Source organism: Carcharodon carcharias, chromosome 4 (genome assembly GCF_017639515.1).
Source record: "Carcharodon carcharias isolate sCarCar2 chromosome 4, sCarCar2.pri, whole genome shotgun sequence".
Taxonomy (NCBI): domain Eukaryota; kingdom Metazoa; phylum Chordata; class Chondrichthyes; order Lamniformes; family Lamnidae; genus Carcharodon; species Carcharodon carcharias.
Window position 1 is genome coordinate 20,311,074 of NC_054470.1, and position 27,084 is coordinate 20,338,157.

The 27,084-nt window shown below is 41.7% G+C and overlaps 1 protein-coding gene across 1 annotated transcript in view; it reads left to right on the plus strand.

The window, feature by feature from the left end:
* Nucleotides 1-3,139: 3,139 nt before the first annotated feature.
* Nucleotides 3,140-27,084, plus strand: part of anxa1a (annexin A1a) — a 28,091-nt gene continuing 4,146 nt past the window's right edge. Inside the window, exons 1-11 of the mRNA XM_041186223.1 lie at nt 3,140-3,295; nt 9,338-9,404; nt 11,496-11,589; nt 12,027-12,121; nt 12,322-12,435; nt 17,534-17,624; nt 17,717-17,796; nt 20,802-20,858; nt 20,944-21,037; nt 22,566-22,661; nt 25,326-25,384. Coding sequence (XP_041042157.1) covers nt 9,354-9,404; nt 11,496-11,589; nt 12,027-12,121; nt 12,322-12,435; nt 17,534-17,624; nt 17,717-17,796; nt 20,802-20,858; nt 20,944-21,037; nt 22,566-22,661; nt 25,326-25,384 — 831 coding nt within the window. The 5' untranslated portion in view covers nt 3,140-3,295; nt 9,338-9,353. The remainder of the gene's footprint in view (nt 3,296-9,337; nt 9,405-11,495; nt 11,590-12,026; nt 12,122-12,321; nt 12,436-17,533; nt 17,625-17,716; nt 17,797-20,801; nt 20,859-20,943; nt 21,038-22,565; nt 22,662-25,325; nt 25,385-27,084) is intronic.

Sequence of the window (27,084 nt, forward strand, 5' to 3'; positions counted from 1 at the left end):
GCACCCAGATTTCTGGGCATGTGCTGCATGCTCCATAATTTTGCCATCATGAGAGGCCAGCCTTTCCTATTAATTGTGCAGCAACAATTGCAGCAAAAGCGGGAGAAGCAGAGGAGGAAGATGAAGAAGAGTAGGGGCAGCAAAAAGCTCCAGTGGCTTCCAGAGCATTTCCTGGTGTATGTCCATCAGGCTTTGGTAATCTGACTCCTCAAAGTCTGCATGTGAGTCCTAGTAAGCAGACTGACTCTCTGGTGAGCTGGCTCCTGCTCGCGTGATTCAACATTTAAAGACCACTCCTCTAACCCACCCGCTAATGTATGTGTGGTATCAGTACCTAACCTGGTACTTTCTAGGGTCAGATCGTGTGATTCTGCATATGTAAATGTTTTAACATGCTTTTGTAACCACCGAGCAACTGGTTGATGTAAGTCATTTCTGAACAACGGCACCAACATATAGAAATCCGTTTAACACAGAAGGAGGCCAAGCTCCTGGCACTGAGCTGTTCTGTGATCTCCTACCCCCGGCTCCAGGTGTGTTGCATACGGGCTTTCAACCCACGGTGGAAAGAGAATGTCCCTCCTCCAGTTCACATTCTCAACACTTGCAATGAAAGAGGGGGATAAGGGTTAACCTTCTGTGTGAAGGGAGAGAAAAGAGAGAACTGGCTGCTGAAAACATCTGCAGTTTGTCATGCAGTGTGTAGGGAGAGAGAGAGAGAAGAAAGGAGAACGCGGTTAAGCAGTGAGTAATCCAACTTGATGCCTTCTGCAGCATTGCCGCTCACCACGGACAAGGTTCTCCCCCTGCCTATGATGGTCAACGTGTTTTTTGCCAGGAGGCAGAGAATGGGCAGACGGCTCAGCCTCCTCTAGAGGCAGCCTTTGAGCTCTGACACATGTTGTACAGAAGCTCCTCCTGTGAGAAAGAAGGGAGTGACAGTCTTGTAAGGTGGCCTGCCATGGTTGAATAGTCACAAATTGTGAGGTGCAGGGAAGTGAGGGTTGCAAGAGTGTATGGCCAGGAAAAAAAGGAGGGGGAATGGTGTATGGTGTAGTGAATGCAGGAGCGTGAAGGAATGCAGGAAAGAAGAGCAATGTGAGTAATGAGGCTGGGGGTGGTGAAGGTGTGAGCAGAGAGAACGAGAGCAGTATTCTTACCTTCTCCAGCAAGATCCGCGAGCTTTTTAATAGCATTGCAGCTATGTCCAAGAGCTAAGCTGCTGGCATGACCTCCTCAGCAATTTCTTCCCCTGGTGACAGAGATTTACCTCAAGCAGCTTCCTGGCCCAGAGGGAAGAGAATTTCCTTCTTCCTGTCCACTAACTGCACCAGGCCCTACAACACAGTCTGGAGAACCTGCCTGCTCTGTCTGTACCTTTTGCAGCCAATTCAACTTCCTGACAGTGTATCCTCTTGTCTGCTGAGTGTATCTCCCCTTTAAGAGATGTTGGCTGCCTTTAGGTAGCTTCAGAGCTGTTTGACGTCTGTCCTCCTAAACAGGCATAAAGCCAATGAATACAGGAAGTAATACTGGCTGCATGCCCGAATCATTTTGAGGTCCCGGCACAAATTTATCGTGCTATCTAGGACCATGTGAATAGGCAAGTCCAGAGCTCACCCATTCCCTGTGTACCAATGTCTGGACACAATCAAATTTCTGGGCCATCATTCTAGTCTCCACTCATTGAGACTGCCTTGAGTGCAGTTCAATCTCATCACATTCTGACTCAGAAACCAGGAATGCTACCACTAAGCCAAAGGCTCATTCCTTTTCTAAATAATATACCATTCATGGATTTGTGTTGATTCCGACACAGTTTCTAAATATTCCTGAACTGCTTTAGAAAACTAAGGCCAAAGTTTTCTGTCTAATTTTTTTCCATTTTTTTTTTACTTTCCAATGGTGAGATGAGTCACTCAAGACACATTTAGCTCATCCAAATATTTTCTGAAAGTAAATGACTCATTAGCAACATAAGTAATATAAAACATGCACACAAATGTTGAAAAACAGCAACATTTTGAAATCACGTTGGCATTCCCATCTTTTAAAACTTACATTGCTATATGTTTATATTCACACAATAAAAATATTAGTTCTATTGTTTCTTCACAATTGAAATGTAAAATTTAAAGTTGTTTTAAATGAACCCTTTCAGCCTGCCTTTGGGCTATTTTTTTCCTTGACTGCACCATCTGTTCATGACTTTATTTGAGTCAATGGATTTCACTCCAAGAAAAGCCAAAAATATTAGAGCATGCTTCACATTTGCAGCACATTAAACCCTGAAACGTGGCACTTATGGAAAACTATGTAAACCAGGAGAGTGATCTCATAAACTTGCTGAAAAAAAATCAAACTTTATTTTGTTTTTCAGATCACAAACTTAAAAGTCTGCTTATAAGCAGAGTTTCCTGTTATGTATTTCTTGCTATTTTTCTGTAGCAACTTAGATTCCCAAAATCCCTGGGCCAGAGATCCTGGCATTGATTCTGGGAGTCATTCACCAGTAACCGCCACCTTGACTTTACTGAGGTTTGCAGGGTCAAGGTGAAGGTAGCTAATCTAAATATTCCAGATCAAGGAACAAGGACAGCATTATTTCACTCCTTGGGCAACCAGATCGCTATACAGGTTTGGAGTCTGAGGTGAGCCCTTGCTAGGCAGCAGACTAGTACATCTCCTCCCACTCAGTGTACCAGTTCACTATTTGGAAGTTTTAATCATTGCAATATTGTATTTAGATGGATGCTCCGGGCTGGGGGGTGGTCTTTGATATTGTCCTAGTGGTAATGCATTTCATCCACTCAACCTATGTGGAAGTGTAATCTGCTGAGTTTTAACTAAATTATTAAATTAAGGTGCATTGAAGAATGGATTTTTGCATAAATTTCAGCCTCTCCCAGCTAGGAGTGTCAATATTAAAACTGCAGGATTACTTACTGCTGAAAAGCCAGACTTCTGGCATTGAAACAGGGTTGGACTGATCTAATTCCCATGTGATTTTTGTTTGTAGAAGGTTGCGTGGAGACGTGAAAGTTATTTCCTGTCTCTATGCAGGCCTTCAGCTCCTTCACTGCAGCTGGCTACAGTTTTTGTATGGCTTGTAACATCTGGTAGCTGGGCACTGCAGGCTATGACGAACCAATCACATTGGAAGGCCAGTCATAAATGACCTCATTGGGTGTGGTAATGGTATAAATATACCTCACACAGCTAGCCTGTTTGACTTGTGATTTGCTTTATCCTTGTAAGGGTGTTGTTATTTCCTACAGGGCTTAAATAGCAGTTGGTAAGTTTTAATTTAACTATTACAGCTTTGTTTTGATTTGTTCTTTAGCTAAAACTATTACGTATTAAAATGCTGGAAGGGTATAGTCTTTTGATATGAAATGCTTTTATATGTGATTGTATTTTTAATGAAGTAAGCTTGCAGCTGAATGTCTCTTCCCGAGTCTTTTTTAGTAAAATGATCTGTTTCAGATATTTTATGCACTTTTTCTGTACATCTACTTTAATTTGAAATTTGCCAGTAAACTGGTTGGTTGTTTGGCACAATTTGAAACACTCAGTGAGAAACTGGATTGTTGTGTGAGGTAGTGCATGATGGCAACGATTGGTTTGGAGGGGGGTGGCATGAGGTATGTTGTATGGCAAGATTTTTAGCAGGAGGAATTGTCTAGTACAATGTTAACCCTTATTATATTTTGCAAAGATGGAGGCTTTTTTTTGTCCTCTGTTAGTCATAACCTTAGGTAGAAGAATTGTGTTTTTATACTTTCAGTTCTGATTGTTAGATTTCATATGGAATGAAAGTTCTGTGAAATCAGCTGAACATATTTTCAATTGGGGTAAAGATAAAACTGTAATCAGAATGATGGTTGAATCAGTCAAACAATTTACTTGAGTAAAGAATTTACCACTCCCTTCAAGGTTATGCTAAATGGGACCTTTCCAATGGTGTGTTGTTTAATTGTCCAAATGTGATAGGTAATTGAAGGCATCTTGTGTTTAACTGCCACTGAATTGGTGTAAAGAGTTGGTAAGCTCTCTGCGCCGTAACTGAAGTAAACCACTGAATCTCCTACCAGAAATATATTATGTTGCTAATGACCTAGATTTTATCAAGTTTAATCCTTAGTCTAAATCTAGAAGTTTTTTTATAATCTTCAATTTCCTCTTGTCCGGCCCCAGTCAAATGTATTGTACCTTCTTTTAATATCCAAGGGCTATCAAAATGCCCATTCAATTTCTTATATTGACTGAATAACTTATTGTGTGCGTATTGATGATAGGTTGCTTAACTCCATGAGTTTTTGCATCTTGTCACACCCCTGTCCAAGAAGCACACTTTTATGACGTGGGTGTTCCTCATCGTTCCTTCCTTCCTTCCTTCATTCTCTCTGCGTCAAAATTCTGCAACAGCATTGTGGGAGTTCCTTCATCGTTTAGAGCATAGTGGTTCAGGAAGGCCCACTACCACCCTCAAGGTCAACAGGAATATGCAATAAAAGCTGCCTTTGCTGGCTATGTGCACACCCTGAGATGAGTAGTTAAATAAGGAATTTCTGTCCACTATTTTAGAATTGATGCTAATGTTTAAAATTATTTGGTTATCCCTACATTGCGTTTATAAACTGTACTTCAGTATATTTACTGAACAGTGGTTATAGAGGTCTACAACTGTTCAAAATACAATACATATTCCTCCTAATCAAGGTGGCATGTTGCAAAAAGGGTTTGAATTTATTACTAGACTTCATTTAACATTTACTGATACGAAGAGATTAAATTGAGCGTGTATAGGGAAAACAAAATAGGGGTAGATCATTCTACTCATTAACCCATTCCATATGATCATGGCTGATCATCTTCTACCTCAACTCCACCTTCCCATTCTATTCCTGTAATCAACAACTTGTATTTATGTACCGCCTTTAACATATGACACTAAGCCACCTAGACATAGGGAAGGTAACTGAATTACAGAGCTTGTGGTCTAGGTAGCTTAAGGCACGGCCACCAATGGTAGGAGGATTAAAATCCAGGATTCTGAAGAGCCCAGAGTTGAGTGCAAATATTTTGGAAGGTTGTAGGGCAACATGAGAATAGAGATAAGGAGGGAGGGTGAGGCCATGGAGAAATTTGAAATTAGGATGAGAATTTTAAAATCTAGGTGTTGCTTAACTGGGAACCAGTGTAGGCCATTGAGCGGAGGGTTGATGGTGAATGAGTTGGACACAAGCAGCCAGGGCTTTGTAGGATCCCAAGTTTACAGAATGTAGAATATAGGAGGCTGGCCAGTAGTTATTAGAATAATCAAGTATAGTGGTAATAGGCATGAAATGAGGGTTTCAGCAATAGATGAGCTAAGGCAAGCACCAAGCCAGGTGATAATAGAGATGGCATAGGCCACCTTAATGCAGGTATGTGGTTGACTGCTTATCTCAGTCAAATATAACAGGTTGCAAATAGTCTGCTTAAATCTCCATTGCCAGGGAGAGGGATGGAGTTGGTGGTAAAAGAACAAATGTAGTGACAACAGATGGAGTTAATGGAAGTTTCTGATCACTCAGTACTGGATGTTGGATAAACAGTCTGACTGTTTGGAGGCAGTTGAGAGGTGGCAGTTAGGTAGAGCTGGTTGTTGTCAGCATACATATGGGGAAATTGATGTTAGGTTTTGGATGACCTTGCTGCAAGGCAGCCTGTTGATAAGAAATAGGAAGGGCCAAGGATAGATTTTTTGGTGATGCCAAAGGTAACAGAGGGAAGAGAATCCATTGATGACCATGATCTAAAAATCTATTGATCTCTGTATTGAATGTACTCAATGACAGAGCATGCACAGTCTTCTGGCATAGAGAATTTCAAGATCCACAGCCCTCTTGAGTCAAGAAACTATTCCTCACTTATATCCTAAATGGCTGATCCCCTTATTCTGAGTCACTGATCCCTAGTTCCACGCTCCCCAGCCAAGGGAAACCTCCCAGCATTTACTCTATTTAAACCCCTCTAGAATTTTGCTTCAAAGAGGTTCTTTTAAATTCTAGGGCATACAGACCTAATTTACTGTCCTTGTAGGACAATCTCCTCATTCCAGGAATTGGTCGAATGAACTTTTGTGCTCATCTCCTTCCTTAGCTAAGGAGACAAACCTGTACACAAAACTCCAGTTGTGATCATCCCAAGGTTCTACTGGATTACTGTATGAATTTTTACTTGTACACCAAACTTTTTGTAATAAAGACCAGTTTGCCATTTCTTGATTGCATTGTCTGCCTGTTAACTTGCTATGGTTTGTGTGACATCCAGGTTCCTCTAAATATTAGCATTTCCCTGATTTCCTTTTTTTATATTCCAATTCTTTCTATTTTTACTTTATAAAGGCATGTTCACCTGACTCTATATCCTGTAAGATATCTTGCCAGTTCTAAATCAGTGCAATATATGATTAATGCAAATGTCATTATACAAGAGTTTAACTGTGCAGTTCTGTATGAAGGTATTTTCAGCTTTGGCATCAATTTTTTTCAATATTGGAGATGTATGTATAAAGTTGAGTAATAGTAGCCTAGGTATGGGGTTAATTTGGTTGCATGATCTTTAAGGCTTTGAATCATTGGCATGATTCAGTATCTAAAGAATTTTGTTGCTGATTATGGACCATTTTGTCTGTCAGGTCTGTTAACCATTTTTTTTCTCTTGGGTATGGGCCTCTCTTTAAAAGCACAGTACAATTTTGACACTTTCAGGCCCAAAACCCAAAAATTTAATTTTGTTCCCACGCCGGTGGGTTTTAAGACAGCAAGTGGTGTAGGAGCATGAAATAGCATGAATGGGCTTCCCGCCCATACCAAACTCAGATTGTCGGGGCAGGTGAGACCTCAGACGGGCAGCCTGTCCTTGCCCCATTTGAGGCCCTTAAGTGGCCAATTATTGATGACTTGAGGGCCATATCCCACCTAGCCTCATTATTTTAGGCTGGTGGAAAGATATCCTGGGTTTGGGGGAAGCCTGAAAAATGATCAGGTTTAGGCCTCATGCGAGAAGTTGGAGGGGCGGGGGGTGGTGATGAGTGCATGGGTTGTTACCTCCATCGGAAGCCCCCTTCCAACTTTGGTCCAGTAGCACTAGACCTCACCCCGACACTCAAATCCCCCAATATCCAACCCTTCCCTGCCCTGAGACTCAAACTCCCCTTCCCCTGTATTCACGGGACTTCTGCGCACTGTAGGGACTAATCAGATTGGCTGGAAGACCTAAGGCAGGATCCCTCCGGAGTGAGGCAGAAGTCCCACCAGCAGCCAATTAGCACTGTGGAGCATGAAGCGGCTTCAGCGCAGGCAGTGTTGGTAAGGATGTGGATGGCAGAATGGGAAACCCTGCCATACAAAATATCCGGGCTTTGGTATCAGCACCAGGGTGAAAATGAGAACAACTCTCTCCTTTTGAAACAACATTAGAACTCCAAAATGAATAGACTTATTGAAATTTATGTTGGAACACCAAATCAGTTGACATTGCACAGATTAGATTCTGTTTCAAAATTCTCAGCAAGTAAGAAAGACACCAATGCTCAAAAGAATGAAGGAATCTCATCTGTGTTGGCATGTTTGAAAAGTAGTTTATTTTTAATGCCTATAATCGTGCTAGTTAAATCACACAAACATTTTTCCAACTTTTTAAATGTTTTAAGCTTGCTTTATTAATTTGTTCTTCACATCTTTGGATTTTTAAAGCCCCCGTGTTGGTGTTAAAGAAATTATCCATGAGGATAGACAGGTTACTGAATGTCACTGACAGGAAGTTTAATATGAGGTGTTACCTCGGTTATTTGGCTTTTTTAAGTCAGCCATGGCTCAGTGGGCAATTCTTGCCTCTAATTCAGTAGATTGTGGGTTTGAGTGCAAAAATCAAGGCTTACACCTTCGTGAAGCACTGAGGGAATGCTGCACTGTCAGATGTGCTCTTTTTTAGGTGAAGTATTAAACTGGAGTCCTGCCTGCACTTTCTGGTGGATGTAAAAATCCCATGACACTATTTTGAAGCCGTTGTTATCCCTGGAATTATGGTCAATATTTATCCCTCAATCAACATCACAAATATCAGTATTCACATTGCTGTTTGTGCACAAATTGAGTGTTATGTTTGCACCAGTGACTATATTAAAGTACTTCATAGCTGCAAAGTGTTTTGGGATGTCTGGTTGTGAATGGTGCTATATAAATGCAAGTCTCATTTTTGCTTAGAGCCCAAAGGTTAGAACTGTGACATGATTGCATCTTGTACAGAATCCATTTCCAAGTCAAGTTTAAATTTTCCCTAGAATCTGCTTGTGGGGAATTTTTTCTTTGAAGAAGTTATAATTTTTACTGTAACCCTTCCTAATTTTTAACAATAGGACCTGTTTGCTCTTCTGCTTTTTTCGGTTTTGTTGGCTAGGTGCTTAATTGAGCCATACTGGGATTGGGGGGGAGGAAAGGCCTCCACTTCTGGCCAGGGGCGGTAGAAGCAAATGTATTCTCAAGTAAGATAATGGACCATACCCATAGAATTGTACTTCAACAAGAAACACTCTCCTCTGCTGAGGATGTGATGGATTGTCCAAAAAGTAATTTTTGCAGTGGGTTAATAAATTGACTTTGTTCACTTGGCACACTTCTACAAACAGGTAAACCCTCCAACTAAAAACATTAAGAGATGTTGGGCAGAATTTTTGTGTCAGCATGTGGGGGGTGGGGTGGAACTCCTGATGTCGCCCCACGTCATTTACATTTTCAGGTCGGCAGGTGTGCAGCTGCCTGTCAATGGCCTATTAAGGCCATTAAGAAACCAATTCAGCTTATTAATGGACCAGGCTGGGAGCCCAGGCAGGCTCATGAAAAAAAAACATGAAACCTCATCCACTGGTGGAATGAGGCTTCATGAAGGCGTTTTTAAATTTTAATGAAGGACTACAATAAAAGTTATGGACATGTCCCAATTCATGTGACTGTCACATGGGACATGGCAGGGAGAATTTTTAAACTCCTTTATTAAAAGTTTTTCAAAACCGAGCCGATCTCCCTGAGGCAGCACTTCTTCCAGAGCTGCTGATCGGGAGCCCACCCTCTTGCTCCCGCTCTTCTCTCTCCACACCCCACCCCCCCCATCCCCCAATGAGGGGAAAATTTTTCCCATTGTTGTCTAATGGAGCTGTAGTTTTTTTTAAATCCACCAAGTTCTTTTATGGGTCGAATGTAGCACTCACTAAAACATTTTTTTATTTAAAATATGTTGTTTGGACATGAAGTTCTGCCAATGATCTGACCTAAAATGTTTTTCTTCACAGAGCAGCACCACAGAAAATGGCATCTAATCTTGTCAGTGTATTCCTGCAGCAAGCCATGCAATCTAATGTAAGCTCTCATATTCAGGTTCATCCTTGCACTAAGGGGTATTAGAAGCAGTAAGATGTACGTGTATCGCTGGAGGGTTTGTGATGTGACCCCTGAATCATGTGACATGAGGCAAAATAAGTGTTAAGTTTTAGGAAAGTCTTGCTGACCTTTGCTTCTGGTAACCTGGTATGTGAGAGTTTTAGTTTTGCAATATGCATCTAGTCATAAAACGTCACTAAATATTGTAATAAATTTCCTCACTTTTGGTCCAGGGCCAAAGTGACTTCCTCAGAACCCTATCAGTGATACCACTGCATAATTACTGTGTATAATCTTGAAGCTGTTTACATTATTGCAGATTTTCCTATTCTAACACTCCTTCCAAGTTGATTAACAACTGAATACCTTCCAATTAATCTGAAAGCTATATAATTGGCCTCTACTACAAATTATAAGTTAATGACATCAATTCAACAAATTACCTGAGAAATTTGGAAGTGAACACTAAGCAGAGAAACAGTGGGTGAGACTTACTGGACTTTGGTCTCTATACAAAGCTGCATCTTGGTAGCTCAATAAAGGTCTTCTGCAACAATGTTATCTGTCTCCCTCTAACCTGGGCCAGAGTTCAGTCCAGAATTTCTTTCACTTGTGTGAATCGAAAGTTAGTGGGAAGGCTGGGAGCAACCACTCCTGCATGACTATGACTACACTTCCCATATGCTGCTGCCTGGTGCTCTGCATGAAGGAATGGTCTGGAAATCCTAAAACAATGTGGAGGGAGTTTGTTGTAAGGTGGCCAAGTTGTACTATTTTATAGCTGATCTACAGACACTTCTTGGGTGGAAACATTAAGTTTATTTACAATAGATTCAACAGCAACTATACATGTGCTTTCAAGTCCCAATTCTATCTCTACACTGACTGTAGAGGTAGCCTGCCTTACACTCCTACTGGCTACTACAGATCATGTGATCTATCTTAACAATATCATTCTTAAAGATGCATTACACATTAAATAAAACCATAATTACTACAGAGGTCTCTGCAATTCCAAGAATGTCCTTGTTTTGCTTGACCTAGATTGCCATTCCTGCACATTGCAAAATTGCCCCTGATGCCCTCCTTTCTTCCTTAACTCTGTGGTTATGCCTATATCCATCAAGTGCCACATGCATTTCAAATGCTGAATCTATAGGTGCTGTAACACGATGGCGAGCATTTCCTGCACGTGTGCAGACGCAATTAGAGACGTCATAGCCCATGATGTCTGACTGGATTAGGGAATCCTTAATTCTTGAGATAAAATAAAGTAAATGTGGCATCATTAGTACAAAGGAAAGCTAGTTAAAAATCAATAACAAATGAATGTTGGAACAAATGCAGTTCAATCTTAAAACTGGTTTTGGCAAAGAGGGACCTTGCTTCCACCTCAGACTTGCAGAAACCAACAATGTATTTTGAATAAATGATCTCAAACTATAACTCTGGGATTAAGAATCCCATTATCTACTAATTTGAGTTGGCCAGGCTACTGACTTTTTATAAAGCGTTTCACACCCACATTTGTCTATCTTTTAAGCGGTGAAAAGGTAATTCTTTGCTTTTGTAATCAAAGTCAGAACTTGGGACCAAAATGCAGGTGCCTATCATTGTGGTGGGAGAGACCATGCATGTGATGATGGCTTCACTGTAGGCAGAGTGTGCATGCGCAGGTATTCCTGACCAGTCTATCAGGAATTAGTTTCCAAATCTCTTCCATGGCCATGAACTAACCATTTGCAAACTTTCTTTTCCTGTAAATGAATAAGAAAGCAGTTAGCTCTGAATCTGGAATATCAAATTACTCCCTATTATTGGATCTTCCTGGAAAAAGTCCATAAATTTTGAGACCAACTAAGGTTACAAACCCAGCACTCTCCTTTTAAGTAATGCTTGCTTTGCTTGGTAAGCATTTTATATACTCTTAATTTCCAAAGCTAGAACACAAATGTATAGCAATTTTCTAATGTATTTTATACAATGTATGTTCAGTCTCATCAATGTCTGTTCTGATCCTGAAACACTTTCCTTCTCTTTCTCATTTTTATCTCTTCCTTCCCTGCCCAGTATCCTTCCCCCAGTGGACCAACAATTACTCCATTTCCTAACTTTGATGCAAATGCTGATGCTGTTGCATTAAATAATGCACTCCATGCAAAAGGTGAGCAAGAAATTCAAATTATTTCTATTCTGGAGTTTATTTAATACTTGATTTTTGCTTAAATTTATGTTATTGCCTTGAGTTAATCCAATTATAGTTTGAATGCTGTTGCGATTTGGATAGTACCATTTTATAATTTACCAATGTTTATTAGACGAGTTGTCCTGTTTTGAACCAGTAGTGGTTTAAGCACTGAAGTTTTGACTTAAGTGTTAAGAAAATGCATATATTGCAGGTACAGCTGCAATATTTCAAAAAATCCACTCAATGTTGGTATAACTAAAGAACTTTCCCCAAATCGTGCTGGTGGTGTTGGGCTGTGGTACTGTAGGGCCAGTATGACTGAGCTTCCGTTCCTGTTTCTGTGGAAAGTCCATCTGTTTTATCTGCTAATCCTAATAGCTATGGCTGATTTTTGTTTCTTGTAATTTTACCAGGCGTGGATGAAGAAACCATCATTCATATTTTGACAACACGGACCAATTGGCAGCGGCAACGAATAGCAGCAGATTATCAACAAAGTGTAGGAAAGGTCAGTTACTGATTCAACAGTGTAAATTTCCATCTCTACAGTTGAAAACACTGATTTAAGCTGGCCTCGTGTTTGGAAAAACTAACTCAACTATGGAAAAAATATTCAATAGAGAAGATTCCTAGGGCATAAACCATTTTAAATTTATGAAGATTTTCAAATGAATGCTATTTGTTTGAAAACTTTTATTTTTCTGCCAGCAACTGAAAGATGTCTTGAAGAGTAAACTGTCCAGCAAACTGGAGATTGTTGCACTTGACTTACTGCAAACTCCAGCCCAGTTCGATGCACATCAGTTGCATTCTGCAATGAAGGTAATCAGTTTGTATGTTCCTTTATGATGCATATTGCTGTAAATTGATGTTTCTCATAACTAGTATGATGGTGTTGTCAGCCTAGATAACACTAGGCATTTGAAGCTGTAAATATCACGAGCCAAAAGTTGCTGAGAAATTTGGAGCATGTCAATGGAATCTTGCATTGTTTATGTGCAAATCACCCAGCAAGTTTAGGGATTGAGAAACAGCATGAGTTGTAGATTAACACCACCATTTGCTTTGCACAAATGACTCTCTGGTTGCATTACAGGCCCATTGCATCTGTGCTGGCTTGCCAAAGGAGCAATTGAAGAATATTCAAGACTGAGATAGACTGGCTGATTTTTAATCAGTAAGGGAATCAAGCGTTTTGGGGAAAAGGCAGGATGGTGGAGTTGAGGATTATCAGATCAGCCATGATCTCATTGAATGACTGAGTAGACTTGATGGGCTGAATGGCTTACGTCTGCTTGTATGTCTTATAGTCAATTCACCTAGTGTCACTCCCTGCAGCCCTGCACATTCTTCCTTTTTCAGATAATCCAATTCCATCTTGAATGTTTCAATCTTTCCCTTAGCTGCCCTAATACTTAGAACTTGCAGGATTTGATCAGTGATTACTCATTAAACACCATAGTTAAGGCTAGAGTTGTGTATATTTAGTTCTGGGAAAATTATTGCTGTGAAGGTTAAGGTAACTAATGCTGGGCATTAGTGATGCCAGAACACTTTTTTTAAAAAAAGGCAGTTCAGAAGTTACCAATCTTTTTTCATAAGAGTCCAAGTAGTGTTTGCTATAAAACAGCAGGATGGGCTTATATAACTCTTTCGAGTAGGATGGGCTTATATAGTGGAAGAAATTGTAAATGAGGGATAATTGGCTTGGAGGTCAGTTTGAGGATAGCCAACCAGGTCACGTCATCCTGGAGATGGGTGGAGTTTAGGAAGGCTCTGCTTTCAATTTATCTGGATTTTTACTGGGAGGTTTTTAGTGCAGTTTGGACCTTTTGTGTGGTTTGTAGCTCATTGAGAGAAGTTAGCCAAAATGAATTATATTTAGACCTACATTGTAAATAGTGAAATGCTAAGTTTATTAACATGTGAAAGGCATGTGAGGCTCAATCTCACTCTGAATTTTGTGAAGAATGAAAGCTGGAAAATTGCCTAGTTTGGACCTAGTGGAAGAATCTACAGGTCCATATATTTTTATTGTAGAAGAAAATAACTAACTAGATTAGCTTGAAAGTATTGATAAGTAACCAGAACAAGCGGCTGAGGCCTCTACAGTCAAGAGGTCAAATTTAATTGTTTTACCTCTTGAACAGCTGGAGCTGAAAAATTCTCCAGGAGCAGAATTTTGCATCTTGCAGGCGGGCATGCACCCAAACCGATTGGGCACAAAATAATGCACGATGACATCAGGTGACCATCCCAATAACATTGCTCAAGCGTGATATTTTGGTGACTGGGTGCCAGAGCTGTGCCCACCATTAATTAAGAGGTCATTTAAGGTCATTAAAAGCCAATTAACAACAATTTTTCTTTGCCCACGCACTCCCTGCATAGGTAAAACAGCAGGCATCCAGCCAACAACTTAAAAACTCATCCTCAAGTGGGATAAAAGGGGTGAGCAGTATTGCCAGTGTCAGTATTGGGGAATCTGGTACATAGTTTGCTGCTGGTGACTTATTGGCACTTGGCAGCTTCATTCTTGGCACTTCCAGGCTTAATTTCAGGACTTATTGGTGTCTCCAAGGCCCCTGAAGGGTCCACAAGGTCCAAATATCAGCCTTCCCTTACCCTGGTAATGTGGATTGTGATGTCTGCTGGTGGCCTCCTGAGGAGGAAGAGGGGCAGAAGGGGGAGGAGGCTAGGTGTTCCAATGTAGGGGAGGAGAGGTGCAGGTGCAAAGGGCCAGCAGGAAGTCGAAGGTGGAAGGTGCTGCAGAAGATGCCACTATCCTGTTGCCAGGGTTTACAGGCAGTGATGCAGCTACCTCAATGAGGTGCAATGCTGTAGGAGGCTCCATCTTTCAAGGGAGACTGAACTCTATTTGCCAGATGATTGGGCCTGAGATCAACTCCAACTGTGTGGGTGGACACCCTGTGCCAGGAGCTCTGAAGGTCACTGCAACCATCAACATCTGCCTCCAGCTCTTTCCAGGGGTCAATGGGTGATCTTTATGGAGTCTCCCAATCAGCTATCCATAGTTCTGTCAAGCTGGTGACAGAAGCTTTGTTCAGGTGGATACTGACCTTTTATTCTTTAACGTATAGATGAGGCCAGCCAGGCAGAGCGAGCCAGAAGCTTTGCAGTGATTTGCTGGGTTCCTTGTCATCCAGGGTGCCATCAACTGCACACATGGCCATCAAGGCACCAGTGGGTCAGCCGGGTGCCTTCACCAACAGGAAAGGATTCTACTCCATGAACACAGATTCTGCAAGTGTGCAAGGTACCCTGGCAGTTCTCATGATGTGTACATCCTGAGACACCCCCAGGTGCCAGGGCTCTTTAGTGCTCCAGTCCAACTGGATGGATGGCTGCTGGGTGACAAGGGCTATCCATTGAAGAGGCCGCTCATGATACCTCTCTGCCTTGGAAGAATAAAGGCAGAGAAACATTACAATGAGTCATGCCTCTGCAAGGGTGGTGATAGAGAGCACCATTGGTCTTAAGATGTGCTTCTGATGCCTGGATCATTCAAGGGGTGCAGTAAAATACTCCCTGATGTGGAGAGCACAGCATGCAACCACAATTTGGCACTTGCAAGGGGGGGGACCCACTGGATGTAGAGGAGGATCTTGATGCAGCTGAACAGACCTCAGATGATAAATCCAGTAGTGAGTCAGAAGAGGAGCACAGTGGAGAATGCTGATGCTGTGGAGGCAGATCTCTATATCCTTCAGGAAGGCAGGGATGCCTTGATCCAATGCTCCTTCAGCCAGGCTGCCAAAGATTAGCTTCAACATCATGCCAGACTACTGGCTCCATCTGGATGTCTGAAATGACCCTTTCATTTGCACCCAAAATCCACACAATGCCTGTGCAATAAAGTATCCAGCCACTCCAGTCCAACATTACATATTAGCACACCCTGCACCAAAAAGAAAAATGCAAAGCATACTCAGCCCATCAGAACCAAAGCACATTAAATGTTATCAGCACACTGAAATCATTGTAAAATTACAATTACTGGTGTTGTCCACACCAGCAGACATATGAACAGGAAATCACCCGTGAACTGTCACACTCATGCTCATGGGGCCTTAAACTTGCATTTGTGAGTGCTACATCTTGGTGCCCTCTCCCTCACTGGCACTAGCATTGGAGGCTGACTCTAGTGTCTTGTTGGCCTTGATGAGCTTGGTTGACCTCAAACCAGTGGGGCCAGTGGTGGTCCTGCCTGAGAAAGCAGTCAGTGACATGGCTGGCATCTCCCCAGTCATTGCAGCCTCTTCAGATGCTGCGGTCACTGGCAGGGAGCTGCTGCCATCACCCAGCGTGCCCTGAGGAGCCTGCAGAGATGACAAGCAGTTTGTGCGTTGATGTGAGGTTGCTCTGGACCTCCCTGAACACCATTGGATGGGCACCTAGCTGGGATACTGGGTGCCTCATCCATCTCACTGACACTGACCACCTGAGTTTAGTGCCTGTGTGAGGGCTGGCAGGCCAGAGAGCAACCCCTAATTTGGTTTTTGGAGGTTCCTCTCCAAGAGAGTCACCATCCTCTGAATGGAGGAGGCAGTGCACTCAGCCAGGACGATTAACACAGTTTTCACGCTTTGCATGAGCTCCACAATGGAGACCAAGGCATGCAGACCCTTGTGGATCTCTGCCAGATTATCCCATTGGACATCCAGCATCTGCTGCCTAATGGACAACTCTCCAGAGGCCCAGACATTCTAGCCACTGATCTAATGCCCACCAAGGTGCTGGGATCTGAGCTGGTGCCTGCTTCAGGGTAGGTGTGATGCATGTGTAAATGAAGTCCAGTGGTCCTCTAGTATCAAGGGTGGCCCTACAGGATCTAGAGAGCAAGTGTGTGCTGGCGAACCTAAGAACCAGGATATGTCACTGAGTTAGTCATTTCATTGTCACTATGCGTGCCAGGCACCCTGGTGAGACAATGGAGATTTGCATCATGGTGCCCTCGTCTTTCAATCAATGGGGATTCCATGTTTGAGGCTCCCATCAATGAAAGAGACTCCACTAGAACAGTTGCACAACCCAAAACTCTTCCCCCTCCCCATGTGCTGTGCTCTTATCTGCATTTCACACCCCTGTCCCTCCACACCTGGTGGCATGGGGAGCATGCTGTCTCTAGAGCTCTAGGACGTCTAGGTTGAGCAGTAGCAGACTGGGCGGGCCTCTGTACGTACATACCTCCTTTACTTGGTTATGACTCCTCTCCTGAAGAGCACTGATAAGTCCACCCTCTACCTGCACTGCCATTGGATTGGAGGTGCAAATGTAGGATTTTAGCAGCAGGTGGGATTGGCCAGAGTTGGAGACTGGTGATTTGGAGATGCCATTAGGGAATCTATGGTGAACATAGGGTTGCCAAATGTGATTAAATTTATTCCTGGAGCTTTCATCACATGACTTACCCAGACACTACAGCCCTTAATTAGCCAACACCTCCATCCTTGTGATGCACTCTTCCTATGCCATTTGGAAAGCAAAAAACTCATCACCCAATTGGATGATGTTTGACTGTCATTTCCTAAGCAGTCATTTCCTATTTTCAATATTTTTATATCTGGTAAAGAGAAATGTTCAAAGAATTTTCGAGAGAAACAAAATAGTTTTTAATGCCCTGATTTTCCTCCAGGGTAGGACACATCAGTGTCCTAGAGATTGATCTTCAATTCTTGTACCACAGGCCAATCCTGGAAGGCTGGCAATCCTAGATTTAGAGGATATAGGGTCATAGCATAGGACTGGTGGCAGCCTGGTTCAGCCTGACAGTAGAGAAAGGAGAAGGAATCACAGTGAATATTGTTAGCTAAGATTTCTAATAAATTCCCACTCCCCATGTGTCTGCATAACCACCTATTTGGACTGATGTGTAACAAAGGTTATTGTATATTGATAGGGTTTAGGTACTGATGAAGACTGTCTGGTAGAGATCCTGGTATCTAGGAGCAACAAAGAAATAAAGGAGATTATTAAAGCCTACAAAGAAGGTAATGCATTAATGTATAATCTGAAGGGATTATGGAAAAGCACATGGGTCACCATCCAACAGATTACTAATACTTGGACTTCTTTTTTGTAGAATTCAGCAGTGACTTGGAGGAACGGATCAAGTCAGATACATCTGGGGAATTCCAAAAAGCTTTGATTGCACTACTTAAGGTATAGCGACACTGAACTACTTTCACAACAGCAACAAAAGATTTTCAGTCTTGCCTCTGGTTTACAAGTGTGCTAAGCACAATAACTACCTAGGAGAGATATTTCCTTTTGAGCACAAAGTAAACACCAATTAGACTGTTGCAAGCATAAATGAATAGCTCAAGCTATTTCAAATGTTTTGGTGCAGTCCCAAAAGCAGGCAAATAACAAATATGAAAGGATTTCTTTATGACTAACGAGAGGAAATTCTCAATGAGCTTACAGTTGGCTTCACTAACATGGATAGTTGGTCCCCATGTGTATATTCCAGGTAGCTGTACCGGAGCAGTCTGACATACAGCAATGACCAACTCTTTATACTTTTAAAAGGAGACGATAGTTCATGGAAATCTGTATTCATTTAGGGGAACAACAAAACCAATTATAGATTGTGCTTTCATGCCAGTCAAACAACTCATTTCTTTTTTGCAGAACCAAAGTGTTTCTGATTTGTTGACTGCACCTTATTTTCTGCAGTCAGTTGATTTGTATTGTGCATAAATACTGAATAACATTAGCTGTTCAGCACTTACTGCCTGCAATCAAAATAGGAGAAAACTTGCACTACATATAATCCTTTCATGACCTCTATTTTTATTCATTCATGGGATGTGGGCTTTGCTGGCTGAGCCAGCATTTATTGCCCATCCCTAGTTGCCCTTGAAGGTGGTGGTGAGCTGCCTTTTTGAACCGCTGCAGTCCATGTGGTGTGGATACACCCATAGTGCTGTCGGGAAGGGAATTCTAGGATTTGGACCCAGTGACAGTGAAGGAATGGCGATATATTTCCAAGTCAGGATGGTGAGTGACTTGGAGGGGAACATCCAGGTGGTCGTGTTCCCATGTGTCTGCTGCCCTTATCCTTCTAGATGGTAGTGGTCGTGAACTTGGAAGGTGCTGTTGAAGGACTGGTTATCCCAATCTGCTGATATTGTTGAGGGAGAAATATTAGCCAGAACAGAAGGAGAACTCCTGCACTTCTACATGGGATACCTGAATCTGGGTAAGGCCCAATAAATCATAAATGCACTAAGGTTTTAATCATGTGGAAAAATGCTTTGTCTTTGGTCAAATACTTTGTTTGGAGTTAGCTGATTTAAAATTGGCATGACAGCAGACATGCAACAATTGGTGAAGACAATGCAGCTAATGTTCTTGCTTCTAATCTGTTAAGTAACCGTTGCTGGAAAGAACATGAATATCAGATGAGTTGAATCTGGCTTGGCGGCTGGTGCTTTTTTTTTTCCTCAGGAGGTAACTTAGCAACACTGATGCATTAAGCTAGGTATTGACAGGCTGCTTGTACCTTTCGAACTGTTGTGCCTCAGCACACTGCTTCACCTAAGAGGATAGGGAAAGAGAAATGTGATATTTGTTTGTAACTTCCTGGAAAAAAAACTTGACATCAAATTTGCATCTTGAATGATGCAGAAAATGTCTGTGGAAGGAAACAGAAAAATGTGGTCCCCTTTCGGGTACACCGAATATATTAGCACCGTTTCCTGCTCTCTCCTGGAACTCAAACTTCTTCAGCTCTTCTTCCAAATTCTGCCCTTCTCTCTCCACTTTCTCATGGTCCATCTCCAACACTGTCCTTCCCTTCCTTGACTTCTGCCTTCATTTCAGCAGATATAGTGAATAGTAGGCAGCCTAAATTCACAGCTAGCTTGACTATACTTCCTCATGCCTTGCTCCATTCCATTTTCCCAGTTTCTCTGCATCTTCCACAACCGTGTTTTTTGATGTATCATTGTTTTCCTTAACCAAAAGTTCATCCCAATGTGGTTGATAGGAGCCCTCCACTGTCTGATTCATTTCCCACACTTCTTTCAACCACTCCCCCGCCCCCCTACCCCCACACCTCCCTCCCAGAGCCATGATTGGGTTCCCCTTGGCCTTGCTTTCCAACCTCCATATTTAAAAGATCATCCTCTACCATTTCTTCCAGTGTTATGCCACCACCAAACACATCTTCCCCTCCCTTCCTTCTCCTGTCAACATTCTGAAGGGATTGTCCCATCCACGACACCTGGGTCCACTCCTCAATCACCCCCAAAACCTCATCCCCTTTCCATAGCATTTTCCTGTGCAGTTGTAGGTAGCGTACTGCCTCCCCTTTTATTATCTCCCTCCTCACTGTCCAAGGCCTCAGACACTCCAGGCAAAGCAGCAAGTTACTTATACTACTTTCAATTTGGTGTACTGCGTTTGCTGCTCAGTGCAGTCATCTCTACATTGGGGAAGCCAAACACAGATTGGGTGACCACTTTGCAGAACACCTTTTTACGCAGCTCAATCATGCTTGCTTGCAGACTTCTGGTTGCTTGCCATTTTAATTCACCAATTGGTTCTTGCACTCATTTCTTTTCCTTGGCCTGCTGCAGTTTCCAGTGAAACTCAGTGCAAACTGGAGGTGCAGCACACCATCTTTCAATTAGGCACTTTACAGCCTCTGGACTCAACATTGAGTTCAACAATTTCAAGACCATAAACTCTGTCCCCATTTTGATTCTGTTTTTGCCATATGCCAATGCTTCAAGTTTTTTTTGCCTTTTGGACAGAGCTGTTTGTTATGCTGCCATTCACATTCACTTTGGACAAGTGCTATTGTTTCTTTTCTGCCACCATTTCTGCTCCTTTTGTTCCATGACATATTTAATCTCTCCTGCCCTTTACCCTAAACCAAACCTTTTGTGCTCCTCCTTCACCTAACTCCCTCCCACCCCTCCCCGCCAATCTTGAACAGCATAAAACCCATCCCATTTCTGCCTTCCTTTAGTTGACTTGAAACATTAACCATTTCAGACCTGCTGAGTACTTCCAGCATTTAACTTGTAAACAAAAAAATGTATTGGGAGCAGCAGTTTGACTATAAATTCCATTGGTGCCATTCAAGGCCCAAATTTAAAAAAAAAACACTTTCAAACATGACTGGAACATCATTTTAAAATCTTTTACATTGCTAGGCATCCAGAGATGAAAGTTGTGCAGTGGATCATGATCTTGCTGATGACGATGCAAGGGTGAGTTGATTACTTCTATCAAAACGCTATATTCTCGGCAAAAAAAGTTAGTAACCACAGAACTACCCTTGAATGTTTAATCTAGGCCTTATACGAAGCTGGTGAGAAAAGAAAAGGAACTGATGTTGACACCTTCATTAAAATCCTTACAAGCAGAAATTCTGCACACATGCAGACAGGTAAGAGCTCACCAAATTTTCAATACTTTGTAGTGCAGAAACTCTTCCAAACACTTGTGACTTGCTCATAATCTTGTCCTACTGTTAGCACTCTGCATCTTAATTGACCTTTTCAATTATGTCAATGGTAACAAATTGTGCAGCAGTCGCCTGTCAGAATGGCACAAAACCCACCTTGCTTACCATGGATCATACTCAGTTAAGTGATCCATGTAACTCCATTCAAATCATTACTCATTTGATTAAAGTTTTCAGAATGTTAGGTCTGAAGGTGGACACCTCCTAAGTAATCTTGTGCTCTCTTCCAATATCCTTTCTGTTCCATTTTCTAAACCTTGGGTAAGGAAAGTTATCTTGGCACTTGAGGTTAATGAACACTTTAAGGCTTCAATGGTCTTGTCAGAAGGATAACTCTAATAATGCAGCACTTGAGCACTGTACTGTACCTTGTTTGTTGCTAAAATATTGAAGGGGCCTGAATTGCAACCATCCTGAAGTGGGCGGGGGGGGGGGGGTAGGGGGGGGTAGGGGGGGTGCTTTCAGGTATAAAATCAGCATTTGGGAGTTAGGTAGGAATTATTATCCCACATAGTGATCAAAAGTAGAACTAAGTTATTGGAGAACAATCCTTGAAAGGCAGAGATGGTGTAGTGGTAATGTCACCTGGACCAGTAATCCAGAGGCCCAGGCTAATGCTCTGGGGAACAGGGGTTCAAATCCTAACATGGCAGCTGATGGAGTTTAAATTCAATTCATAAATATGGAATATAAAGTTAGTCTCAGTCAATGATGCTATGAAACTACCATCAATTGTTGTAAAAACCCACCTGGTTGGCTCATGTCCCTTAGGGGAAGAAATCTACCACCTTCTCCATTGCCCTCAGAAATGGCCTAACAAGCCACTCAATTCAAGGCCAATTAAGGATTGTCCTGCTAGTGATGCTGACATCCTATGAAAGAACACTAACATAACTCCATCTGAGTACTGTACATTGTATGCTATGACCAGAAATCATCTCCTTGAGTGCAGGCACCATATGGCAAGCAAGGGAGGGATTGAACTCAGCAGACCGGTTTCATGCAAGGTAATGAATTGGAAACGATTGGAGACAGTGTTGTAAATGGGCTTGAGACTGCTGGAAAGGAGATTAAAGCATGTGTAGAATGAGCTTGTTGCTTTTGAGATTCTTCTACTTAATTTCCTAAACTCTTTGGCCGAACTACTGGAGTAGTTAGCTACATAACAAAGTGAACAATGTTATTGACCCCACAGTAAGCTCAGAATGATTTTACTGTAATTTAACCTGATTGCTGATTTTAACATTGCGTGCTTTGCAGTCTTTTTATAAAGAGAACATGTAGTATTGCTATCTGACTTTTGAAAGTCATAAAAACTTGAAACATAAGCAAAATCTTCATACTTCATAATTTACATTTAAATTGTAATAGTATGACTTGTGAAAATGCTCATGAAGTTGGCAGATCACTGGGGAATTCATAGTCATTAATTGCCCTGTATTCTTTCCAGTGTTTGAGAGGTACACCAAGTACAGTAAACATGAGGTTGATAAGGCCTTGGATCTTGAACTGAAAGGGGACATAGAAAATGCTCTCATATCTTTGGGTATGTGAAACATTATTTTAAACTTTTTGTTGAGTGTTCCAATTCTATTTAAATCTGTGCAAAGTAACCATTATAGTGATGTCTCAACTCTAGAGCAGAATTGGTCAGTTGTTGGTGCTAAAGCATCACTTAGTTTAAAATTGATGCTAGTTAGAGTGAATAAACAGCCATTGCTGCTACAAGCACACCAGAGGCTTGGCCTAAATAGCCAAGTGGTTACGGTACTGGGTTTATAACCCCAAGATCAAGAGTTCAAATCTCACAATGGCAAACAATGTAACTTCATCTGAACAGGAACAGATGGAAACATGTTTGTACTTGAAAGAGTTACAAGCACACCAGGTATTCTGATGGTCTTTATGGAAGCTAAGGCCTGGACTTTCACTCCAGAGTTGGGAGTGCAAAATCAAAGTATCCCAGCTCCACAAACTCCACCTGGGAGAAAGTGGCCTGGCAGGTTGGATTTTTCGTTCCAGGGTGACAGGGTTCCCTGGGAGTCAAGCCAAGTGATCGCAGCAGGTGCTGAAGCAGGCTGAGCAGAAGGCCTGTTTTCATGCTCCGGCATTGAAGTTTTAATTAAAAAAACCCACAAAACAGCCCTCCATTTTGACATGCCACCTCATACCATCCACCCACCTTCATTGCCCATATGTGAACTTGGTGCCAACTTATGCTCCCCACTCTTTGCCCTTGCACTTACTGAGCTAACTTGACCAATATCCATCATGGGCAGACTTCAGGACCCATGCTGAGATTGATTAAAAGTTTAAGTGCCTGTCACAGACTTTGTATTTAAGCACTCATTCACTAAAAACCCATTTACTAAATTGCCTTGACAAAATAGCAAACTTGCAGCACTTCTAAACACTAATGATGTTTAGAAGTGTTGTATCATACTATTTTGTGGAAAGATACCACAATTTTTATTCTTGGTGTATGCGTCCCTTCCTAATGGGAACATTTTTTTTAAAAATAGAAGACAAGTTCAATTTTATTCTACCATGGCTGCCATTTTCATCTGTGAGCCAACACTCTGCAGCTAATTAATTACCAAGTTTACTTGTAGTTAGGAGGATGAGAATCTAGATCAATATAGCTGACCTGGAGGTTTGCAAAAATCTACCTGCATTTATACATGAAAGCAATGATATTTAGGTGCTTATGTCGGAAAGAGAGCCTAATGTCAGTTTGGGCTGATAAGTGGCAAGTAACATTTCACAATCACAGTGCAGAAGAGGCCCCTCAGCCCACTGAGTCTGCACCAACACACAGGTACCAGGCAAAGACCATCTCCAACAAGAGAGAATCTAAACACCTCCCCTTGACATTCAATTACATAATCATCATCACTGAATCCCCTATCAGCAACATTCTGGGCATCACCATTGATCAAAAACTGAACTGGACCAGCCATATAACTCTGGTGAATAGCTCAACTCCCTCCCTGCTCCTCAAAACCTGGCCACCATCTACAAGGCACAAGTCAGGAGTGTGATGGAATTCTCATTTGGATGAGTGCAGCTCCAACAATACTCTAAGCTTGACACCATCCAGGATGCTTGATTGGCATCCTGTCCACTGCCTTAACCATTCACTCTCTACCACTGATGCACAGTGTTAGCAGCGTGTACCATCTACAAGATGCACTGCAGCTAAGTCTCCTTCAACAGTGCCTTCCAAACCTGCAAGCTCTACCTAAGAATGCAAAAGCAGTAGATGCATGGGAACACTATCACCAAGTTCTGCTCCATACCACCTACCATCCTGACTTACAAATACATTACCATTACTTCACTATTGCTGAGCCAAAAACTTAACTCACTGCCAGAGAACACCTGTGGATGTACCTACACAACCTGGCCTTTAGAGATTCAAGAAAGCTGCTGTCAATCCCCTTTGGCAACTTAGGGATGGTTAACAATGCTGACCTTGGCAGCAGCGCTCATGTTCAGCAGGGTGAGAAATGTACTTATTCAATGAATATCACAGGTCACTGACTCTTTTGCCCACATAATGTGGGCTTCTGACCCCCATTTGAGCCTGACACTGGGCCCCTGAGCCTGCAGGAATATCATGTCTAGGGTTGCTGTGACTAACTGGGACTTGACTCTGTCTTCAGACTGTATTTTACATTAACTTCATTGCTGTTCTAAAAATTCAGACCACTAAAATAGTTTCTCTATTTGACGTCAGTGGTTTAAATTGATTTCCACAAGAAAGCATTCCTGTGGTTTACTGTATAGTCTTCTGGAAAGTGTTTTGGAAGCTGGCAGCAAATCAATTGCATTTTATAACTTTTGACACCATTTTTTGTGCTCTCCATGTGGGAACACAACTTTCAACTCTTTGGAATTGCTCTGGGTCCAATTCTTATGATGTCATGTGGCAAAATGAGTTTCAACAAAAAGTAAATATTTTTGCAAAATGTTAAAACCTAGTAAAAATATTTAGGCATAATATCTAAGTTTGCTCATTAAATTTGACCTTTATCCAGATTCCATTTTAGCATTTGTGCTCCAACTCCACACTTTCCTATTACATTAGTGGACTTGAACTCCATTGTATAAACACAGGAGAAATAGTAGCATATAGCAGCATTACTTGTGCCAACAAGAATTAAACTCATGAAATTTCACTTTATTCATGGCAACTTCTTTTGCACAGTAAAATGCACAGGAAACAAACCAGACTACTTCGCTGAGAAACTGTATAATTCAATGAAGGTGAGTTTATTGTACACCTTTTTTTCTAGTTTGGGAGAGATCCGATTTGATCCATGTGTTTTTATTTTTGTGGGGACTGAGTTGTAATAGAAGAGGTGCTAATTTTGAAAGTGACATACCAGGTGGACATTGATGCATCCTATAATCAATAGCATTGACTTTCAAAGGCTGATGCGGAAGCTTTAAAGCAATCTGTGTCCAAGTAAAACTTGCACAGTAATTATGGCATTGACTGAAACAGAAATCGGTGGATACTAGTTAGTGGGGTAATTAGGTTTGTTAGTAAAATTGGAAAACAATTTAATGGAAAGGGCAGTAGCAGTGTTGATTCAGAATTGGCAAAGGAATGAGTTGTGGTAAGTGGATGCCTGTTTCTCAGACTGAAGGGAACTATGCAGTAGAATTCCCAAGGTTCAGTCCTAGGATAGCTACTGTTTTTCAAGGACACAGTTGGACTAGGAGGTACCAGGCATGATTTTAAAAATTACAGAGCACATTAAAGGACAATGAACAATGAGGAAGGCAGTAATAAACTTCAAGATGACGTACTACTCCTAGTAGAAAGGAGACACAACATTCAATGTAGAAAATTGAAATGTATTGGTATGAAGAAATACCACACATATCAAATAATAGCTTTAAAGGGGTGTTAGAGAGAGGAGGCATAAGGATGCTTATGCAGAAATCGTTGAAGGTGGCAGGGCAGGTTAAGTGTATGGAATCCTGAGCTTTGTATTAGAGACCCAAGTACCAAAGCTTGGAACTTTTTAAACCAATATAAAACACTAGTTTGACCCCCGCTGGAGTATTCTGGACAGCGCACTATAAAATGTGAATGTTTTTGAGAGGGTAGAGGAAATCATGCTTCCAGGGTGAATGGTTGCAGTTACATGGATAGACTTGGAGAAGCAGGGGTGGCTCTCCTTGGAGCAGAGAAAGCTAAGATTTAATGGGTATTATTTAAAAACATGACTCATTTCCCTTTATTTGCTTTTAACCATTCTTCAGCCATTGAAAACGATGACCAGAAATCAAAGATGGCAAAAGAACCAGGGGTACATGAGAAACGTTCACAATAACTAGCTAGACTTTGGAAATGCATTACCTGTGAGGGTGATGGATACAGTTTCTACTTTAGCTTAAAAGGTGTTGGATAAATGTAGAAAAAATTGCAGTGACACGGAGCACAAACTCAGCAGGCTGAAGGGCTATATTCTGTGGTGTGCTGTTATCCTATGATATCAGGCAGGGAAGATGTTTGTAATAACCAGCCTAGCTAGTGACTTCAAATGGCTTTCAATATGTAATGTGAGACTTGTGCATATGGTTGAACAGTTGCTTTCTCCTTGGCCTAATAAAGCACTGTTTTCATTCGCTTCTGGTGGCCTATCAATTTCCAGCTTTATGGAATTCAGATTTGAATTTAGCCACCTTGTTGCAATTTGCCTTCAAGGGATAGCAGCATGACATCAGAAGGGAAGTGTGTCATAATTTCTCTTTTGCCTGTGAGCAGAGCCCAGTGCAGCTCTGTCTTCAAGTTTTGTATCTTGCACAAATGTTCTCTTGTGCCTATTAATAAATGAACCCACAGCATGTTTACCCGATCCCCTACAAGTGATTGGTGAATTTACTTTGTTATAAAAAAACAAGACCAGCCTTATTAGTCCAGCACCAGAATCACCTACAGAACTGTGCCCTTG